At 41.4% G+C, this 20,202-nt stretch overlaps 1 protein-coding gene across 1 annotated transcript in view; it reads left to right on the top strand.

Moving 5' to 3' along the window:
- The first annotated feature begins 2,045 nt into the window (after positions 1-2,045).
- The window catches only part of LOC145392093 (dynein axonemal heavy chain 5-like), a 266,709-nt gene continuing 248,552 nt past the window's right edge, over positions 2,046-20,202 (top strand). The window contains exons 1-5 of the mRNA XM_080266547.1: positions 2,046-2,057; positions 2,396-2,533; positions 4,894-5,022; positions 7,201-7,312; positions 9,711-9,847. Of these exons, the coding sequence (XP_080122673.1) occupies positions 2,046-2,057; positions 2,396-2,533; positions 4,894-5,022; positions 7,201-7,312; positions 9,711-9,847 (528 nt within the window). The remainder of the gene's footprint in view (positions 2,058-2,395; positions 2,534-4,893; positions 5,023-7,200; positions 7,313-9,710; positions 9,848-20,202) is intronic.

Here is a 20,202-nt window from a genome sequence, read left to right as displayed (position 1 = left end):
CAACCCCACCAAATGCCTTGAACCACTGACTCTTCTGTTAAGTTCTGCAACACATTTCCAATCTTGTCTCTGTGGGACACCATCTTTACTTTCATGGACTCATTTGAGTCTCCTCACAGCTGTTTGAGGATAATGGAAGCAACGACTTATCTGTTTTCTCCTGTTTCTCTCAGGACTCATTCAAAGCCAAAGGTGGCCGCTGCGCATCGATACGCAACAACTCTGTTTTCATGTTTATCTTCTGTATCCCTTATACTTTGGCTATGGGTATCCTGCCACTTCCAAGTAAATATATCTATGTTGCAATGATGCAAGTCCTCAACCAGCAAGTTTTTGGTGAGGACGCAACCTAAAGTTGTCCGTACAAGCTCTCTTGAACTCAGCACTATTCTGAGGTGTCTAGGATTTGAGGAGGCGAAGACGACAATGTTGCGAAACTGAGTTAAGGTCCAGCGACTAGTGAACGGTATAAGCTGTAAAGGTAAAATCAGTTATATTAAATTTAATTTAATTTCATTAAATGAATGAAATGGAATTACAATGAAATATTTAAATTATTTCTTCTGAAAATTATGCTTTGAGATATCTAATACGTACTTATAAAATGTTGCGTACGTGTGCCTTTTTTTAATTATAAGTAAGACTGTTAAAAAAAAAAAGACCAAATTTTTTTGGAATCTTTTATTCTTTCTTCCAGTGTATGGAAAACTCCCACAGAAACATTTTCTTGCCTCAGTTATTGTAAGTGAGACGTACTAACAAAGGTACACCAAAGCAAAATTTGAGAAACTTTAGACCCGGTTTTCTCATAATAAAATTTTAGTGTCTTCTCCCCTTTAGTGTTCTCCTGATGTTCTGCAAATATGTTTCCCTTCGTACATCCTGCCTAGGTAAACTCTTGTCTTTGTATGTCAGATTTTTTTCTTGTTAGGAGTTGCTTTCATTCATCCTGTGCCAAAGAATGGCAATCACTCCCAACTCTCTGACTATCCCCCAGTGCCTTTGAGTGTAGACTGAGCAGGTGTATTTTGAAGTACTGAGTGGCTTTCTTGTATGCTGAACCTTTTTTCTGACAGTCAGTGTAGGGTCTGTCAGGGATTGTCCACACGGTACTCTTACAAAGCCTTTCACATCACTGTTCATCCTCGTTCAGGGTCTTCGGTAAGATATGCAAGTAACATACTATATAACATAAGAATTTTGTCAAGTCATATTCTGTCATTTATAACCTTCAGTCCCACCCACACCATTCTGAAGGTTCTGTTCAGCATTAAAGGTTGGTATTATTACCATACACAACTCTTATAATGGCCACAATAGAACAGTTTTCTAGCTGAAAGGTTCTTCTCAATATTTTAAGATATTAAAAAAAAAAAAAAAATAACGATCAAGTATAGTGAGACTTGAACCCTCCAGAGGTGTCCGTGTATGGCTTAGCATGTATATGTGTTGCGCTTCCTTGCTGCTGCTGTGTTGTGCTGCAGGTTTTGTGTCGCACGCTGCGCTGAGCCTCCTGTGTCTTCCTGATTTCCACTGATAGAACAATAGAAACTGTAGTATGTAGGAAATTAATTGTTAAAACTAGTTTTTTCATGCAACTTGGAAACTCAGCGTCTTATTTCTATACACCAAAGGCGCTGACAGAGCTGTTAATTACTTTATTGATGATTATATATTAAGGTAGTTAAACTGTAAGTTCAATTATTTTTTAGAACATTAGGAATACTTAAGGCAATTATGTAAAGCTTTGCTACAGGTAGTGATAGTATGTTGATGAAATTATTTACAGTGTTATTTGATTTTATACATATAGGCCTATATATATATATATATATATATATATATATATATATATATATATATATATATATATATATATATATACACACACACACACACAGTATGGTACTAATATATCTGTCTTCTTTCGTTTCTCCTTACCCACCATCCATCACTTCCCATACTTATGTCTGTCACCCACCCCATCCTGCCTCACCACGCTGCCACAATATCCTGTATCATCTCTCGTCTATCTTCACACTATCATGGCTTTACGCGTACCACACAACATTAATATTCTGATTACGCTCACTTACTTTAACTTTGTCCCACGGTATAAAATTTCCTTCTCCCAAACTCCCACTCTACTGTGATCACTTCCCTTTATAAATTTCACGCTGTTTACTCAATATCATCATTATTATTTTTACATGATTCTACCCTCTCTACAACTCCACCCACGCAAACACCACACTTCCACCACATCACTCACCCTCATCACACCTTCCACCCGCACCCCTACTTCCACCCACACCTCTGCTTACATCATCATCCCACCAACAACACCCTCACCCCGACTCCCTACACCCCTCCCTCGCCCCGCCACCCCCAACAGAAACGTCGTGAGGAGCAAGAGCGTCGTGCGAGGCGTGGCGAGACAGACCCCCGCTATGAGTACATCTTCCACGTGCTGTCTGCCTGTACGGGCGCCGGCAGACACCAGGTCATGGATCACGTCTTTGAGGAGAACCTGGTTAGTACACGATGCACCATACTTGCTATAGTCGATTTGTTTTCACCTAATGCAGTCAAACCTCTCCCATATTCTGAACACTGTCTTGGCTGGATGAAAGTAGATGAATTTTGGTTTTGAGGCAGGAATGATTCTCTTAGGTCACTGGTAAAATCTACCTTCTAGTCTGACGATATTTGGTCATCAGCTGAAATGAATCACTGTTTTGTGAATCTTTGTCAGGTTAGAACAAACATGCTGCACGTGGGTATTAGGTATATATTAACACAGCAGTTGCTGGAGGACTGAAGTAGCTGCTGCAGCTTTTCACTACGGTGTCACCAGAGGCGTAGCGAACGGGGGGGGGGGGAGCGGAGGAGGCGGCCGCCCCCGCCCCCCTTGAGGGTCTTGAAATCGTTTGCCGCAAAAAAAAATTATAATAAATCTTTAAAAATATAATAAAAAATAAAACATTATATATTATATCCATATCCATCCATCCATCATCCAATCCTACGTCGCCCCAAAGTGGAGCGTAGGAGCCCGGGGCTAGGCATGTTGGTCCTGACATTTAAGATAAGAGTGACCAGCCTCACTCATCCCTGAGTGGCATTACATGAGCAATAAAGCCCAACCTTTCCTTGGATATAAACCTTCACCGGCTCAGTCCGATTGGATTAGCGCCAAAATTTGGTTATATGGTTACCACCCAGCACAGTAAATGGTTTCCTGGTATACAGGAAACCATTTGGCTTGTCACTCAGTGTAGAGTCACCCACGGGCAGAAGGAGGAGGAAAGAATGAAGGAAAGAAAGACAGAAGACGGAGTGTAAAGTCACCAGTAGGCAGAAGGATGAGGAAAGAATGAAGGAAACAGGGACAGAAGAGGATGGAAGGAGAGAAGGATGGAGGAGAGGAAAGGGTTGACACCTGAGAGCAGCACAACACTGGGTGAGTGGATGGTGAGCGCCCCCACCTACCACAAATATATATATTTTCTCAGAAGTCATTTAAAAATAGCAGACAAGTCTAAGTAATTTAGCATATTTGAAAGGCTTACCCTTTCAGTTTAACCAAGTGGATAGACTTCCAATGCATGGCACATTTATAATTATAGATGATGTATGGACTATGGAAGTGGTTCTTAATATGTTATATGATACCTGAGTCTTGACGTACCAAGAGATTTGTGAAATACTGGAAATTATATTGCTTTCCTTTAGAACACAATAAAATGTTTTAATCACCTTTTGTTAGCTTAATGTTGACATTTCCAGGTTCCAACTAACTTAGCTCGGATTATTATGCTCTCCAAGGCAAGGAAAATGCACATGAGGCTCAGGGATGCATAATTCTTCTTTTACTCCATAAAGATCATTAAAGAAGCTTCATTTGTTAGCCAAAATCATTTTCTTGCTGTTTTTCGCCATTTTCACTATAATGAGTTATCATCTAAATATTCCAATACATACCTTCATAGGCCTCAGAAAACCCCCGAAGTACTTAAATTTCAAAAATTTTCCTAGGGGCTCACAGCGCCCCCAAGACCCCCCAGCTGCAAAGGCTCGCTTCGATCGCCTCCCACCACCTTTTCAAGAATCTATAGACATCTTTCGCCCGCCCTCCCCACTTATGAACTTTCTGGCTACGCCCCTAGGTGTCACCATAGTGCTGTTCATTCTTCATGTTATCAGACAAATTTATTCCAGCTTATGACAGCACCCTTGAAAAGAACAGGTCATGAAAGCTATACTCGTATCTAACCCCTCCAACTCAGGAAACTCTGGCCTAAATTCAATACAAGCGTGTGGGGAAGTCAGGGACAAATTTCAGGAGACGTCACCGCCCTCTGTTTACCTCTCCCTCCCCTACTGTGTTTTGCTCCAGTAATCTTTTCTTTTTGCTCACCATGTTTCCCCCCCAACCACATGCATGCAACATCACTCACTCTTGGTCTTTCGCTCCTCCAATTTCTTCTATTATCTTGCCTCCCCCCCTCCTGTGTTTCCTCCTCACTGACTTTGTTACTCCAATAATGTCCATTTTTTCTTAACGCCTCATCTTGATCCTTGTGCATGGAGCATTAGGAGATATGCAATATCTATCTATCTATCTATCTATCTATCTACTCCTCTCTCTCTCTCTCTCTCTCTCTCTCTCTCTCTCTCTCTCTCTCTCTCTATATATATATATATATATATATATATATATATATATATAGATAGATATACATACGAGTGCACACACACACACACGTATACTTTTTATAGCCTATTCCCGGTTTGCTTTGGCAGTTCAGTAATATTTCTCTCTCTCTCCCTGGTAATTTCTCATCTTTTCTCTGTCCCTCTGGGCTTCCCTCGTGGTCCGTGTGTGTGCAGCTGGAGGACATCAGCAGGTTCCTGACGCCTGGCGAGTACAACAACCTCATCTGGTTCTATCAGGAGGCGGAAGGCGGCGACGACCAGCCAAAGACATCCATATTCGGAGACGCCGAGGCAAAGGTAAGAGTGAGGCAGCAGTGATAGCGCAGGTATTTCTAACTTAGGAGACGTATTATTTTAGTTCATTATTCCTACCATCAGATGAACTTCATAACACAGAAGCAATATCTGGCAGTAAAGGGATCAGCATAAAATACCACGAATATACTAAAAAAAAAAAAAAAAAAAAAAAAAAAAAAAAAGAGGAGGTTACTGAAATGAAGGGTTTACTTATTCATTTGTTTATTATTATTATTATTATTATTATTATTATTATTATTAATATTATTATTATTATTATTATTATTATTATTATTTTTAGCCATTCACCCATGAGCCACTATCATTTCATTCACTCCAGACTTGCAGCTACATCTGATTAATTTCCCTCGTTCTTTCTCGGTATATACATTTATTTCACATCTCTCGTGGTTACACCATTTGAACAGACAAAAGTGACCAACTTCTTAATTATCTATTTTACCACCTGAACAGAACTACATAACATCGAATGAATAACTATGACTATTTACCTGTTTATCATATACATAATTATAACTGTTATTGTAACTGCCTATCTATCCATCTATTGCCAGACGCCTCAATCCCGGGTGGCCACAAACAAATCACCTCCATGTCGCCCTGTCCGATGCACTTTATTGCCTGGCTCCCAGATCACACACCCTCTCTCTCATATACCTCTTCACTCCATCCCTGCATCTCATCATCGGCCTCCCCCTCCTTCTCCCCCCTTCCACTACAAATATCATATAGTCGTATGGAGATAGCAAGAATACCGTATAAGTAAGATATCAACATTGGGGAAAAGCTTTATATTATGATCGAATGTCATTACCTGAAAGCCCCTGCCTCTCCATTCACCCTGAGCCATGTAGATATAAATGGCCTTCTCTGCTAAACATCACCCCAAAGTTAAATAAAAATCTTCTGGACGTAACAAGAATAAATCAATACGACGCTGTGGAAGAGGAAAGGCTAATGAAGGCTGTATATAAACCCTCCTGTATAAAAAAAAAAATGTTTTAAAATCGTTGTATGGAGATAGGAAAAATATAGAGACGTAGCCGTAGTGAATGAGTTTAATAAGTTGTGTTTATCCCGCTACCTGTCCGTGGTGAAGGCCTGAACGTTCCCCTTCCTGCCTGAACCGGGTCAACACAGACTTCATTAACACTTACGGCTAAACATCATTCCCTTGGTTAATAAAACTGGAGGTGGCAAGAATACACTGAAATAAGATGTCCTGCTAGTATATAGACTATCAGTGTGGACATCCTAGTGGGTTGGGTATTTGGCGCCTTTGTTACTAGATATAGAATTCACTTGACGTCAAATGATGATACACTGCACTATAAAATCGATTGATAATTATCTAAAAGTTTTTCCAATACTACAATGGTGCTGTGTATATTTTTGCATTTTTCTCTGAAGATTTCCGAAAATCTGTTTGTAGTCATGGACAAAATAATGCTCGCCCACTATTCCACCTCATCTGCCTCACACAAGATTTGTATGTCACTTTCCTCTCTGACTCATCTTATTAAACAGAATCATCTCTGGGCAAAGAATACCATTAACCCCCTCATAGCTTAGGAATACTAGCCACTAGAGGGAAAACATAAGTAAGAGAAGAGGTAAAATATCTGTGGAACTTTTCATCTTGACAGCACCTAAAGGCATTACAGCGCTTTTTAATTTGGCATACCTATACTCCGTCCATTTTAACTTGCCCTAAAATTGCCAACCCTCCATCTCCGGTGAAGAGTTGTAACAGAAAATTAACACTGGAATATAACGCTACTTGAAAGATGCTCTTGAGAGGACATAGAGCTGCAGTATTTTTTTTTTTTTTACTTGAGCCTCGGGAAATCAGCAACAAAACAGTAAAATCTCCGACAAGTTAAAGTGGATGAATTTTGTAAACCCTTTTATTTGCACGCCGCCATGTTCCACTTTGTAGTCGTAGTATTGTCTTGTAACCGAGCGTTATGGGAAATAAGGTACAACATTATGAAAATCTCCGCTATGTTTAAAGAAATTCTGATATTCTTTCTACTTGCAGGCGTCCACGTGCCACTTTCTAGCCATAATAATATCTAATTCTGCAAGTAAACGAACTACATAATGACGAATACCTCCATCAAGTTTAAGTGAACGAACTGTATTATCACTTTCTACCCGCAGGCGTCCACATCTCACTTCCTGCCTGAGCCCACCCGATACCGCCGCAGCTCCACCCCCAGCGAGCTCCACCACTCCCGCAGGGGCTCCACGGCGACAGACCACACAGACGAAGGTAAGGAAGGCCCAACAACCCTCGCCAGGCTCGCCTTTATTTAAGCACTTCTTTGGGAGGAGGTATTGTTCATTTCAATTACACTACCACTAGACGATTTTTTTTTTCGACGATTTTCTTTAGCACTGAATTAATTGGTTAAGCTTACATCCAACCTCTCTAGCTGGAAAAATGTCTCCTGAGCTCGGTGAACTCATCCAAGGAGAGCAAAATATGAATAAAGAATGTGCGTCATGAGATTGAAGAGATTGAGTCGTGCTGGTCCCTCACTACCCTAGAGGGTTCTCGGCCTCAGACCACAGGGACTACGGTAAACAAGGGCGATTTTCACCTGATGGGCACACCTGTCCCCACGTAGCTCCATATTTACCTATAATACAGAGTCAGCCCGATGACTGTCAAGTTAAAAATGGATACTAAACTCTTGTCATACTTTTCTCCGTACAAAATTTATCTAGCGAGTTCCCTTGTCAGTTTCCAAGCCTCATCAGATTCGATACCTCTCTTATGCCGTCTCAATTAGGTAGCTGTGTACATTTTCGTATACAGAGCTAGCATGCGGCAAGAACATCACATGACGCCAAAATTCATTAAATTCAGTTTCAGGATACAAGAATATGCATTTGGGGGTCTAGGAGTCCGTGCATCCCTGATGGGTAAGTAGTTGGCCTACGCCTCTGAACGCATTGAATGATGGAAGACACTCCAATCACTTGTTTGGAATTTGAATGCATGCGCAGCGTAGCACATGGCCATTCCCTCACCTGGTGCCTTGAAACATACCCAGGGTTGTCAGGCCAGAAAAGACAAATGATTTCCAAGTCTTGGCCAGTATTTGTCACCACAACTACTGTCACCACTGACATCGCTACCAGTTGTGCAACCATCGTTATCATCACCGACACTATCATTACCTCCATCAAACTACCACTATCACCTCTATCGGTATCATCACTGCCATTACTGTCACTGCTTTTACCATCACTACCTCCGCTGCTACACTTATCACTGCCATGATCATTACTACCTGTACTATCACTAGCAACATAGTCACCACTGATGCTTATCATTACCATAACTCTCATCGCTAATACAACTACCATAATTATCACCGTCATAATTATTTTCAATTTTAGCACTATCATTGCCATTATGAGCAATGAGAAAAAGGATTAAATTTTAAGATCAGGTTTCCGTAAGATACAATGAAGGACATTCGATAACATATATTTTACAGTAAGGAAATAATAGTTTTTTGTGTTTTTATTAACTTTTCACGGTGAAATAATATCCACTTAAGACTTGATTATTTCAGCTCCTGCCAGAATAGCTCAACGGTAGCACTTGCGCTTCACGAACGTAGGGTTAACAGTTGGAGCCCTCACCAAGGCAGCGTTTTTCTGGTGAGAGATGTAGCGGTCTCTCCTAGGATCTCACTCTCTCCTGCAGAGCTATATGTTCCATTTGTCCTAGCTCGGGGGATTCACCTTTTTTCACCTCGTGCACTGAATGCTCGAAATAAGCACCACGACATCCGACAGCAACTGGTCCGTATCTTGTCAACTTGGAAGGGTTTCCAACACCTTTCTTTCTTCCTTTTTTTTTTTTTTTTTTTTCTTTTTGCTACATCTCAACATTCCTTTTTAGGCTTCCTTTCAGCATAAAAAAAGTAACACACAAGTTGATATCAAGGCACCACAACAAGAAATAAACGGCTAAGGATGAGGTGCTAGGAAACTGCTTTGTTGCTGGCACTGTAACCCCAGGCTTATCTGAGTGTGAACCACTGTTGATGAAACTATTCTTGTCCTCTGCCCTCTTTCGGAGACTAGAAAGAGAGATGGGAGATATTTGTATAATCGCTGCCAGGTCATATCGGTGCCACCACGCGAAGCCGTCCCTTTCCTGCTTCCTTAATCATCGAAAATGCGATCCTCTGAGGGATTAGATCATATTCTTGTCGGCTTAGGAAGCTTTTTAACACCACTTCAGAAATTATTAATTCTCCATGATACTCCTTCATTTTCTCTTTTCTGCTGTCATTGGTGTTATGTCCTTTGATACCGACACAGGCTGCACAAATAACATACAAGAGAACTTTCCCATGCAGAGAGCAGAAATAAAATGCCGAGGATGAGGTACGACAGTCAGTTTGATCGTATCTGTAAGAGATTTGCATCCTTTTTTCACCAATTACTTGTTATTTAATGGCAGAATAAGACAATACTAGATCTATACATCATTTCCTTAACATGGCACCATGGTTAACAACATATTCAACTACCTATCTCTTATGACAGCTCAGCAGTTTGTATCAAGTGAAAATAAACCTGGTACAGTAAGCCTTACACGCTGACGAGAACACGACTAACTGAGCTGTGTGTATATGTTGTTGCAGGTGAGGGTGAGGTGGAATGTGGTCGGCGGATGCGGCTGTTCCTGGGCAACCCCCGCACCACGCACCTCACCGGCCTGTGTGTGGTGATGACCCGCACCAACCCACAGCGAACCGTGACAGAGGAGAACGTGCACAGGGTCAGTCACTCCACCTTACACCCTTATTAATTTTAGCTACTTAATAATGATTCATGCCTATCGATTGCACGAGGATAATTTAGGCAGATATCCACTGCGGGTTAAAGATTTTGTGTACAGGGAGACTTCGTAGCGGTAAGTATGCTTAAGTCGCGAAAGGGGAGTCGGGCTCCTAATATCTGACTAATATTGATGGGGTAGTTGTGAATATTATTATAGATTTGATATACCCGCATCCCGTATTGCAGAGGGCAGTCAGCTTCGATACAGAAAGGCCAGAAACTTTCATTGGCACGTGTGTCAGGAAAAAATAATGGTTGTTTGCCTTTCGCGGTTTTAAGAAGGCGGTTGTAGCACCTCATACTATGTTTTATGTTATTATTGCAAACTATGACGATATTAAGAAGACATTCAAGAGGATCTAATGTTTTAATAAGTAAAAATCTATCGCTGAGGAAGAGGCGATAGGAAGTCTGCTATACAGTACGTACCACAGTATCTCCCATGGTTACCTGTCACCCGTCTTATGCTCCATCATCAAGTTTCTTGGCCAGTCGTGAAAAAAAGACATAAGGCTTTTCGAAATGATTATTGCTTCCATGAATAATTACCATCATATCGCGTGCCATGCACTAGCAAGAACTGCAGGGACGCAGATGTGGAATGTTTCTACTTCGCATATTTAGCATACGAGAATTCAGTTTTTCCGGATGAGTACAAGTTGCAATGGTTGAAGTTAGGTGCAACCTTCACTAGCCCCTATAGTATGAAAGGCCTTTCCTAAACTGAATAAAATTGTTTGAAAATAACAAAAACTCACTGAAAAAGACACCACGACACACAAGAGGTTAAGCACTTACAATAAACGTTGGTCCCCTTGTTTTAGTGGGTCAGGCTCATTTAAAACGTGAACCCGGTGGACTGCACGCCAGAGTTGCCCGTCACCTGCAGTCCATTACCCTCGTTTTGGGGGATGAGGGGTGCCTTGCGGGACATTTGTAAAACTAGACAGAGGAACCGCCGGTTAAATCGGTGCCACCGCATGAAAGCAGGCAAGAGAACAGTCCCTTTTCATATTAGCAGAAGGGTGATATTTGCTGCTTCTTAACAATATCAAATGTAGAAAATGTATTGAAGAAAGGTGCCTTCACGCAATAGCACCTTCACATCCCATGAAAAGAAGATGGTGGACTGCAAGAAAAGGGCAACTTCAGTCTGGAGACCACCGGGTTCACAACTAGAAGAGCCAAATACTATTATAACAAGATGTGTAGGAAGAAGTTAAGAATGTGGCCCCTTACCGGTCCTTCGTAACAGGTATTGTCAAGAAGGATACGGACTCACTTTGGTCCTGCGTTAATAACTGTGTTGAGGTTCATATATTGGGACCACTTTTGGAAATAGATATTAAGTATCTCAGTTAATTCCAAGAGCTCAGGTAAGGCCACTGGTGTCCCTAAAGCATCTAAATGTCATTATTCGACCCTCTGCATTGTTTGTCGAAGCAGGGTTATACTTCCATAGCTGACCCAAGACCAGCTAGGCAATCTTGATCAAAAAGTGGCACCAAGAATACCCACGAAAGGCCAATGCTTTGTACCCACCCAGCACGTTTGTTTTGTCATGTCAGCAAGAATGCGTCTGTTTGATTCAGATCTGAGTAATGAGCAAACAATGATGTCAGGAAACTAAATATTATAATAAACGTATAAAAAAAAAATTCCAAATATCTTAATGCTACTTTACTGTGTGTGTGTGTGTGTGTGTGTGTGTGTGTGTGTGTGTATGTGTGTGTGTGTGTGTGTGTGTGTGTGTGTGTGTGTGTGTGTGTGTGTGTGTGTGTGTGTGTGTGTGTGTGTGTGTGAAAAGCATTGTTAAACTCAGACTTAAAAAGAATGTAAGCATCGGTTCTTGTCGGAGAGAATAGCAACAACACTGATTATTTGAAAAAAAAAAAAAAAAAAAAAAAAAAAAAAAAAGAATCTGAAACTATGTGCCGTATGGATGGATCTGGTAAAGTCTGACATTAAGGTGAATTTAAAAGCAATGTGAGGTAAAGTTAGCATTAGAATACTTCCATTAAGGTAACAGTGCACGTGGGAAAGTTATTGACACGTAAAGGGATATATATACTGAGTGGAAATGGAGGAGAATGTAATATGTCACCGTGCATGATCAGTTAAGTTATGAGTAGGAGTACTTAAAGAAGCTAAAGAGGTGGGAGGAGATACAGTATATGGGCTGAATTACTTAAAGGGTAACACACAGACGTAAGTTCATTGTCGATATGTTGAAAGACTGATAATGTCGACAGCAGAAAGCGGGACGGCTGCAAAAGAAAGTGGATGATTCTGAGAGGGTATGTGCAAGAGAGACTTTACCAAATGTGATAGCTAAGTGATGGTGTCTGACTGAAAAAAGTAAATATTAAAGGACTGGTAGAGAAAACAGAATGAAATGAAAAATGTTTGTGTATGGGAGAAGGCGCTAGGTACACTATACCGTATATCTGAGAAGCACGAGCAAGTGAAAAATAGAGTTTTCTTAATGGCAGTGTTATTTAAATGGAGGTGATGAAAAACTCGACTGTGTTGATGCCGACACTGAATAACCGTGAAAAATCCGGATAGTCGACAGGATTCTACTTTTAGGCCTACATGCCGTAAAAACTACCTTTCTGAAAACAGTCCCGGTTTTTGCAGTAGATATGCAACACAGATTTGCACGGGAATGTGGCTGCAAGAAATATCCGCAGGTCTGAGAGATGGATTCATAGAACAAATAAAGAAAAAAAAACGTTAGGAAGAGATGGACGCAATAAAGATAACAAGATATGAAAAAAGAAAAAATATATATACTTACAGGGTTTTGAAGAAAGTTTTATGAAAGTGAAGTGGAGGGTAATTTTGTAAGAGAAAGACCTTCGCCACAATATCCCATTCAGGCAAGAAATATTGAGTCCGACCCGTCGCTCGTCTCGCAGGCAGAGCACGTGTTGTCAGCCTGCCCCCTGAACCTTCAAGTTTACGATCCAATTAGCGTCTCAAATGCGATCCGGGTGATATATGATGCCAGGTCCTGTGATCTTGGGTACGAGTGATGAGACGCCATTATCTTAAAGGAGATCACTGAAGGTTCTGTGTTTATTAGGGATCTGTGTCTACCTTATGGATTTCTCAATATTGATAGCATGGCATACACGTTGTCAATCTGCGTGCTGCTTTTAGGCGGAACAGAGAGAGAGAGAGGGAGAGAGAGAGAACTGTCCGTCTGTCATCTCTTCTAGTTGTCCCTCGCCATCCTTAGGACACATGTAATATGAGTGTGAGTAAAAAAGGCAAGAGTTGAGGCTGCATTTGGAGAACACTGGACATGGGAAGATTCTGCTCTCTCTCTCTCTTTCTCTCCAGCAAAAACTATTCTTAATATGACAGGAAATTCACTATAAATTCGTGAACGAACACATTAATTTTGATGTATAATCTTATAAAATTAGCATATAAAATCCCTGAGTTTAAAGTATGTCTCGGGCATAATTTTTTTTGAAGAATCTGAATTCGATTTTTCTTTATACTGTCCCATATTTGCAAATTTTCCATTTAGTGGATGCCATTTTTTTTACACAAATGCTATCATCCTTCAAAATATACGTGTCCAAAGCGGCAACGGAGCTCGTCAGTCAGTAAATAAAATTCTAAATGACCCGGCTAAACTGTACGTTTTGAAACAGTGGGTGAAGAGCTTTACGTCCCTTATGTTCTATTTTAGTAACCATGTACTATATTCCTATGTCGTTCATTTAAGTCACATAATATGGCATAAACCCATTATATTGTTTGATCCGCACAGGTGGCCAAATGCATTTGTCGCTTGTGTTGTTTTGCGGTACTTAGTAGGACAACTTTGCACAGCGGGAGACATATACACGCACCATGTTTAGGTAGGGTGGGACCCCACTGGGGGCAGCCCCCTGGGGTTTTAACTAGCGCTGGTATGCACGGGCATATATTTTTTTCACACGGACACGAAATATTACACAATCGAAGACCTCTTTGACCAGGTTTTAGGCAGGGTGGGACTTCCAAAGGCTGCCCCTCACGAAGCTGAATGGCTCCCGCGGGTTTTGGTCATATATTTGGAAAATGAAATTTTGCTCAGTGGTAAAGCTTTACTCAGACCAGGTTATAGGTAGAATGAGACTCCCTCGTCTCCCATGGGGGATGGCGGTGGCCCCGAAGAGGAGACGGGAATATCATAATTTTTTACCTAGATCCACAAAGTTTGCACAGTGGTTGACCTTCACCCGGACCTAGTTTTAGGCAGGGTAGGAGCCATCCCCCAGGGGAAGCCTCCGGGAGCCACAGGCAACATCGGTGTGTACGGAGTTTTCCCAGGAAAATGAAATTTTGCACTGTGGAGGACCTCCATTTTATCCGGGTTATCGACGGAGTGGGATTCCTCCATGCCCCACAGGGGTAGCCTACGGTCTCTGGGGGACCTTGCCAATGTGCACAGCCATCGTTTATTAGTTTGGAAAACAAATTCAGCACAATGATAAACCTCCATCAAGACCGGGTTTAGCCTGGGTATGACTCCCCCTCTCAGGGGCCTCCCCCCCAGACATTATTCTTTATATCCCTTAAAATACAGCAGGGTGGGTACAACTGTCACAGAAGTCCTTTGTCTGCTTAGTTACTCATAAATAATAGACACCAAAACGGGATGCAAAATACCGCCTTGGAAATTAGAACATTAGGACATCGATATTTCGATGTTAATATTAACAACAACTTCCAGCACTGAGTCGTCACCATCCCCAACTGACGTACTGACCTACTGACTGACTGACTGACTGACTAAATGACTTGATTACAGTAATGGTAATAGGAAATCCTCTGTCGTGGAGAATAGGTCTCAGGGTAAGCTACTTAATTACAGTACATTTAAGAGTAGATGACCAGCTGATGGCATTACATGATCAAAAATCTTCCAGTCACATCTTGGAGATCAAATTCGACCCCTTGGCACGGCAGCCACACTGGCAGGGGTATTCTAACCATTATGCTCACTCCTCGTAATAACGAGTCCAGAAGGTAGCTAACCGTTAGTTTGGCATGAAATACAACGACTCCATCCCTGGCAGCTTGAATCGTAAATACTGTAGGCTCTCTGTTCCGATAGCACAAGAGGAAGGAGATCGGACTGGGACTTATTTCTGTGATCTAGCACCCAAAAGATCCCAGAGAGCCGGGTTGTAGCAGTCCATCCAGTGTAACAAAAAGACCTGGGGTTAGTGATGATGATGGTGATGGTAATGATGGTGACGAACATGGTTATGACAGTGTTGGCAATGATGATGACGAAGACGATGATGCAATGATATTAATGTTTCATGGTAATTACGATGGTAATGATGAAAATGCTACTGACTGGTGATGATAGGGCTGATGATGATGATGATGATTATGACAGTAATGATAATGACTGTAATGATGATGCTTGCAGTGTTGATGATGATGATGATGATGATGATGACGACGATGAACAGGGTGATGATGATGGTCATAATGATGGGAAAATTTCAGTGGCATTCAAAATTGCTATGATGTTAATTATTATTTTCAACTAGACATGCTTGTATCAGTGTCATCATAATTATTGCTGCCAAACTTTACACACCGGTTTACTGCTGCCAACGAACACATCCAGCGAGACTATAAGTTTCACCATTCATCCCTTACCGCCTCCCAGGACAAATAAGTAACGTTCTGGGGGATTTTTAAGAGGTATTTGAGAGGCGACCCATAATGTTTGGGCAATACAGTAGAATTTCCCAACTATAAGCCGGTATGCAAAGGGCGATATGGTAAGAAGCAACTCTGCGAAAAAGTTTTACGTGCAGCAGACTCAACTGGAAAACTTTTTCACGAGAAGCCTGTTTAAAACTGAGTAAAAACATCTGTTGGTTGCAAGAATAAGGTGAAACACTTAGCGAAATGCACGGATCAGTGGTGACTGTTTCTCTCTTCTTCCTTTCGTCTCTCCCAAGTTGAATAAAGTAGTCTGGGGTTCATTATAGGTTAAATGCTGGTAATGAAGAGTTGTCAGATATTGCTGTGGTTCACAGCAGCGAATAAACATAGAATATCCCGTCTATACAGCGTTGCTTAGTTTGGTTTAGTGTGAGTTAGAATCCCAAAAGATGATTGGGAAGAATCATGTGATGCCATGAAGGGAGTCGGTTGGTCATCGACCCTGAAATATACTGAACTACTTTAGCCTGGATTAGGACCCCTATACCTCGAAGGGGCTAAGATGGCACTGACTGTGATTTATTGATATATTTTGGGTATATTAAAAAATAACTCTGACATTCAGTAACGACCAGACTTGAATATTTCAGTGATATGAGAGGTAATAATGCAGTAATTAGGTGCAACAATGATACCTACATGTACACGTGCAGTTAGAAACAATAAATTAGTCCAGAAAAGACAACTGGACACAGTTTACTTTGAAACAAATAGTTTTTGAATTTTATAGCAAACTAACGGTTTTCTGTTTAAATATGTCGGAGACCACTGACAAGCGGCGCCTTCGATGGCACAATGGTATACTCTTTGAAAAGCACTGAACTGTGTAGCCTACTCTGTCAAATGCTTTTGAAAATTAATTGGGTTGTGCCTCTACAACGTAATATGATGGCAGTTGAGTTTTTACAACACGCCATGTGAATGAAAGAAGAGAGAGAGAGAGAGAGAGAGAGAGAGAGAGAGAGAGAGAGGGCAGAGTTATGTATAAGGCGAAGTAGAGAAAAATGAGGCTAGAGAATAATACCAACAGACAAGAAACAGATGCAAATTAAATGGTACATGGCAAAGGGCACATCTGCATTGCAGTGTTGAACCCCCCCGGGGGTCTGCTCACCATGAGGGACGAGAGTCCCGGCCTCCCGGACCTAGTCCAGATGTAAGCCGACCATTGTGCGAAACTTCTCTTTCCTAGTAAAAGAAGAAGAAGAAGGAGAAGAAAAGAAGAAATATGGCTCTGCACACCGGCATTTCCCATGGCGGTGGCTCTCGAGGGTTTTACCCTGTCTACATATGGTCCAGGTGGAGGTTTATCACTATGCAAAACATAGATTTCCTAGATAAAAAACTACGGCGTGATACCTCCCTCCCCCTGGGTCCGCCCCCACCCATGGGGGACGGGGGATTCTTACTCTGCTGGCAGTGAAACATTCAATATCATTCCCGACGAACTGCAACACGGTGTTTAGGACACAAATTCAACTATAGAACTCCACAACACAGGGTGGGATTATGGAGGGCAGCTGAGGCAACTGCATCAGCCAGTTACATATTATCTCATCAAAAGTAGTCCTGTACATTCATGGATTTATAGCCAGCCAAGTTAGTTTGGTGGCATTACAGGATCGAAGAACCTCCATTCGCCCTTCGGGAATCGAACCTCATACACGCAAGACAAGCTCATCAATCCGAGTGAGGTGCTGACCACTGGATCAATGAGCGACATAGCAGACCACCGGCTGAGAAAAGAATAGGAAAGATTTCTAAAGAAAAACATGATAGTTAAGACTTTGAGAGGGACCAGGAGGGAATATAGAAGGACCAGGAGGGAATAAGCTGCTCTTAATCCTTTCAAATACATTCACATATCATTCATTTTACTCAGATCACTACCAGATAACTACTGTATATGCAGTTAGTGGAGCTCTCTTGTTGCGGTGTGGTTAATGAAGGCCACATCTATCTTCTCCAGTATGAAAAGCCTCTCCACAACTGAGTAAAATTTTCTGGGGAGAGTATGAACAAAACAAAAGAATGCTTCAACAGACTGAGGATTAACACCTTATTACTGAAGAGGGAGCAAGATTCCAGTATTAATGGGCATTTGTGGCACGTCTGTGGTTATCATGTATGGCCAGCCTGTATCCCACGTTACGGAGTCCAGTTAGTAGTGATACATAGAGGCCAAACACTCTCTAATTTCCAAGTATGCCCCAGAGCCTGTCGTCAGAAAATGGATCTAACTTTCCCATTTCCATATTACGTTTTACTGCATTCAGTTAGATAACGTGTTTATTATTACATTCTTACAGCCTCCAGATGATTACATTCAGCTTCTGGGAGACCTCCTGTAGTGAAAGGGTGAGTAAAGGCAATGTTTAATCTCTCAGTGTTCGAAGGATTCCTCCTCCGCTGAAGGAAAAAATATGGATACGGCAAGAAAAAAAAATGAATTAACTGGAGATGTAAAGCGTGAGAACAAATGCGTTGACATTTCCTGGATATTGTTTCTTATGCGTAAATACGTATATTTGTGCGTATCTGTATCTCATGGAAAGAACAAAGCACAGAACAAAGGTCAGAACAAGCAGGCTAAAGGGTTTGTTCGAATCAAACTTGCTACCCATCGTAACTGCCTTCCAAGTCGAATAGAAGACGTGCCTCAATATAGCTGTTTTTTTGTCTGTGGGTTTTGCACCCGTCTTTTTGTGGTTACCTGCCCGCGAGTTTACGGTTTGGGGACTCTAAAATAAGTCTGAAGGCCTTAATAAAGAATCTGAGAAAGGCGTCTTGAGGTACCACACCCAGGTACACGCACGCTAATCTTCACGCCAACCGGCCATTAAACAACCGCCTGAGGCCTTGGTAACAAGTGCTGATAAGAAGAACGAGAACACCATCAACACTAACAGCACCAAGAAGAGAGTGAAACAAGAGTAGAACTGCTCTGGGACCCGCGGCAAGGCTCTTATATGTCTCACTAGGCTTAAATTAAGCAATTTTACTAAAGTTGTCGCTAGATGGCACCACCTCAGGTGTTAGCTGATGGCAGATTTGGATTCTCCATGTCAAACTGCCACATATGGTACCACTATTATGTCTCCAAAGGCCTCCTTTTGATAAGTCCGCCAGAAGCAGAAGAAAAAAAAGAACCCTGGGCACTCACTGACCTGCTGGCTATCGCTGCAGGTAAAAACTAGTGGTCACATTTGCGAGGAAATGCTGACATTTCCTGAAGTTTGCTCATTATATATAAATACTTATACTTGCTTGTACTTATAATTCATTTAAAAGGAAAGACTCACAGAATAAGCAGGTAAGTGGGCCTGTTCAAATTGAAATTGCCTGAATGGTAATCGCGTTCGAACCCGAACAGAGCACGTGACCGTCCTTGTTTTGGTGTTTGGTGGTTTTGCGACAGTCTTTTGGGGGTTACTCAATGGTCTTTTTATAGTTTTTATGCTCTAAAGCAATGTTAAAGCAATGTTAATATAAATAAAGTAAATGTACAGTTTCTTCCTGTGCAATCAGAGAAATCATAGAAACTGCATACCGAATCCTGCGATATGTATGTTGATGTTGTTGAAATTTATGTGCTCACTTACTCCTATTTCTCTATTTCTTTTTTTTTTTGAAGGGGGAGTTGATCCCCCAAGAATCACCGAAAGGATCATGTTTCCCAAATATCACATTACAGATTAGAGTCCGTGTACATGTACCAAGATATAGAAGCCATAGCTGCAATCCTTGCATAAATTCTTAGGGTTTTTAATTTCCTGAGGAGGACTAACTCCCCTAAAAATCATGGTTGGAAAACGAACTCACCTGGGAAATGTCATTCAAATCTGTTCCCTATTTCTGATAATTTTATTTATTTTATATCGCATTGCGGATGAGAGACCATTGTACAACATGAATAAGATATCAATGCCATTTCTCTCTTCATTTCACAATTACTGAGAATTTTCAATTTGGTTAGGGGGGAATGACCCACCTAAAAATACTAGCTGGAAAATTGTATGTAGTGGAAAACCTTCGGAGTAATCAAACCAACTCACCTGGGAAGTTTTTTTCAAATGTTTTTTTTCTATTTCTGATTTTTTGTGCGTTGGGAGCTGACCCCCAACAAATCTTTTTCCTTTCTCCGGTTTTTTATTTTTTTCTTGGTAGGGGGCTGACACCCTAGTAATCACTGGGGAGGGGTCACCCTCTCCAGATATCGATGTGCAGTTTCTTCTTGTGCATTCAGAGAAACTGGGAAATGCATACCAAATCCTGCAATATGTATGCGGATTTCGTTGACATCCTTGTACCCACTTCCTCCTATTTCTTATCGCTTTTATTTCTGGGAAGGGACTGACCCCTCCAAGAATCCCCGAGGGTTGAATCTCCTCAAATATTGCCTTACGGATGAGAGTCCATTGTACGACAAGTATTAAGATATCAAAGTCACATCTTCCCTCTTTTCACCATTTCTGAGACTTCTTCATTACATGTGGGGGGCTGACCCCCTTAAAAGTCAGGGTTGGAAAAGTCTGTATAGTA

The sequence above is a fragment of the Coenobita brevimanus genome, chromosome 21, assembly GCF_032717465.1.
Source record: "Coenobita brevimanus isolate Jiangsu-jjx chromosome 21, ASM3271746v2, whole genome shotgun sequence".
Lineage (NCBI taxonomy): Eukaryota > Metazoa > Arthropoda > Malacostraca > Decapoda > Coenobitidae > Coenobita > Coenobita brevimanus.
This window is presented reverse-complemented; position numbering and strand designations above follow the sequence as displayed.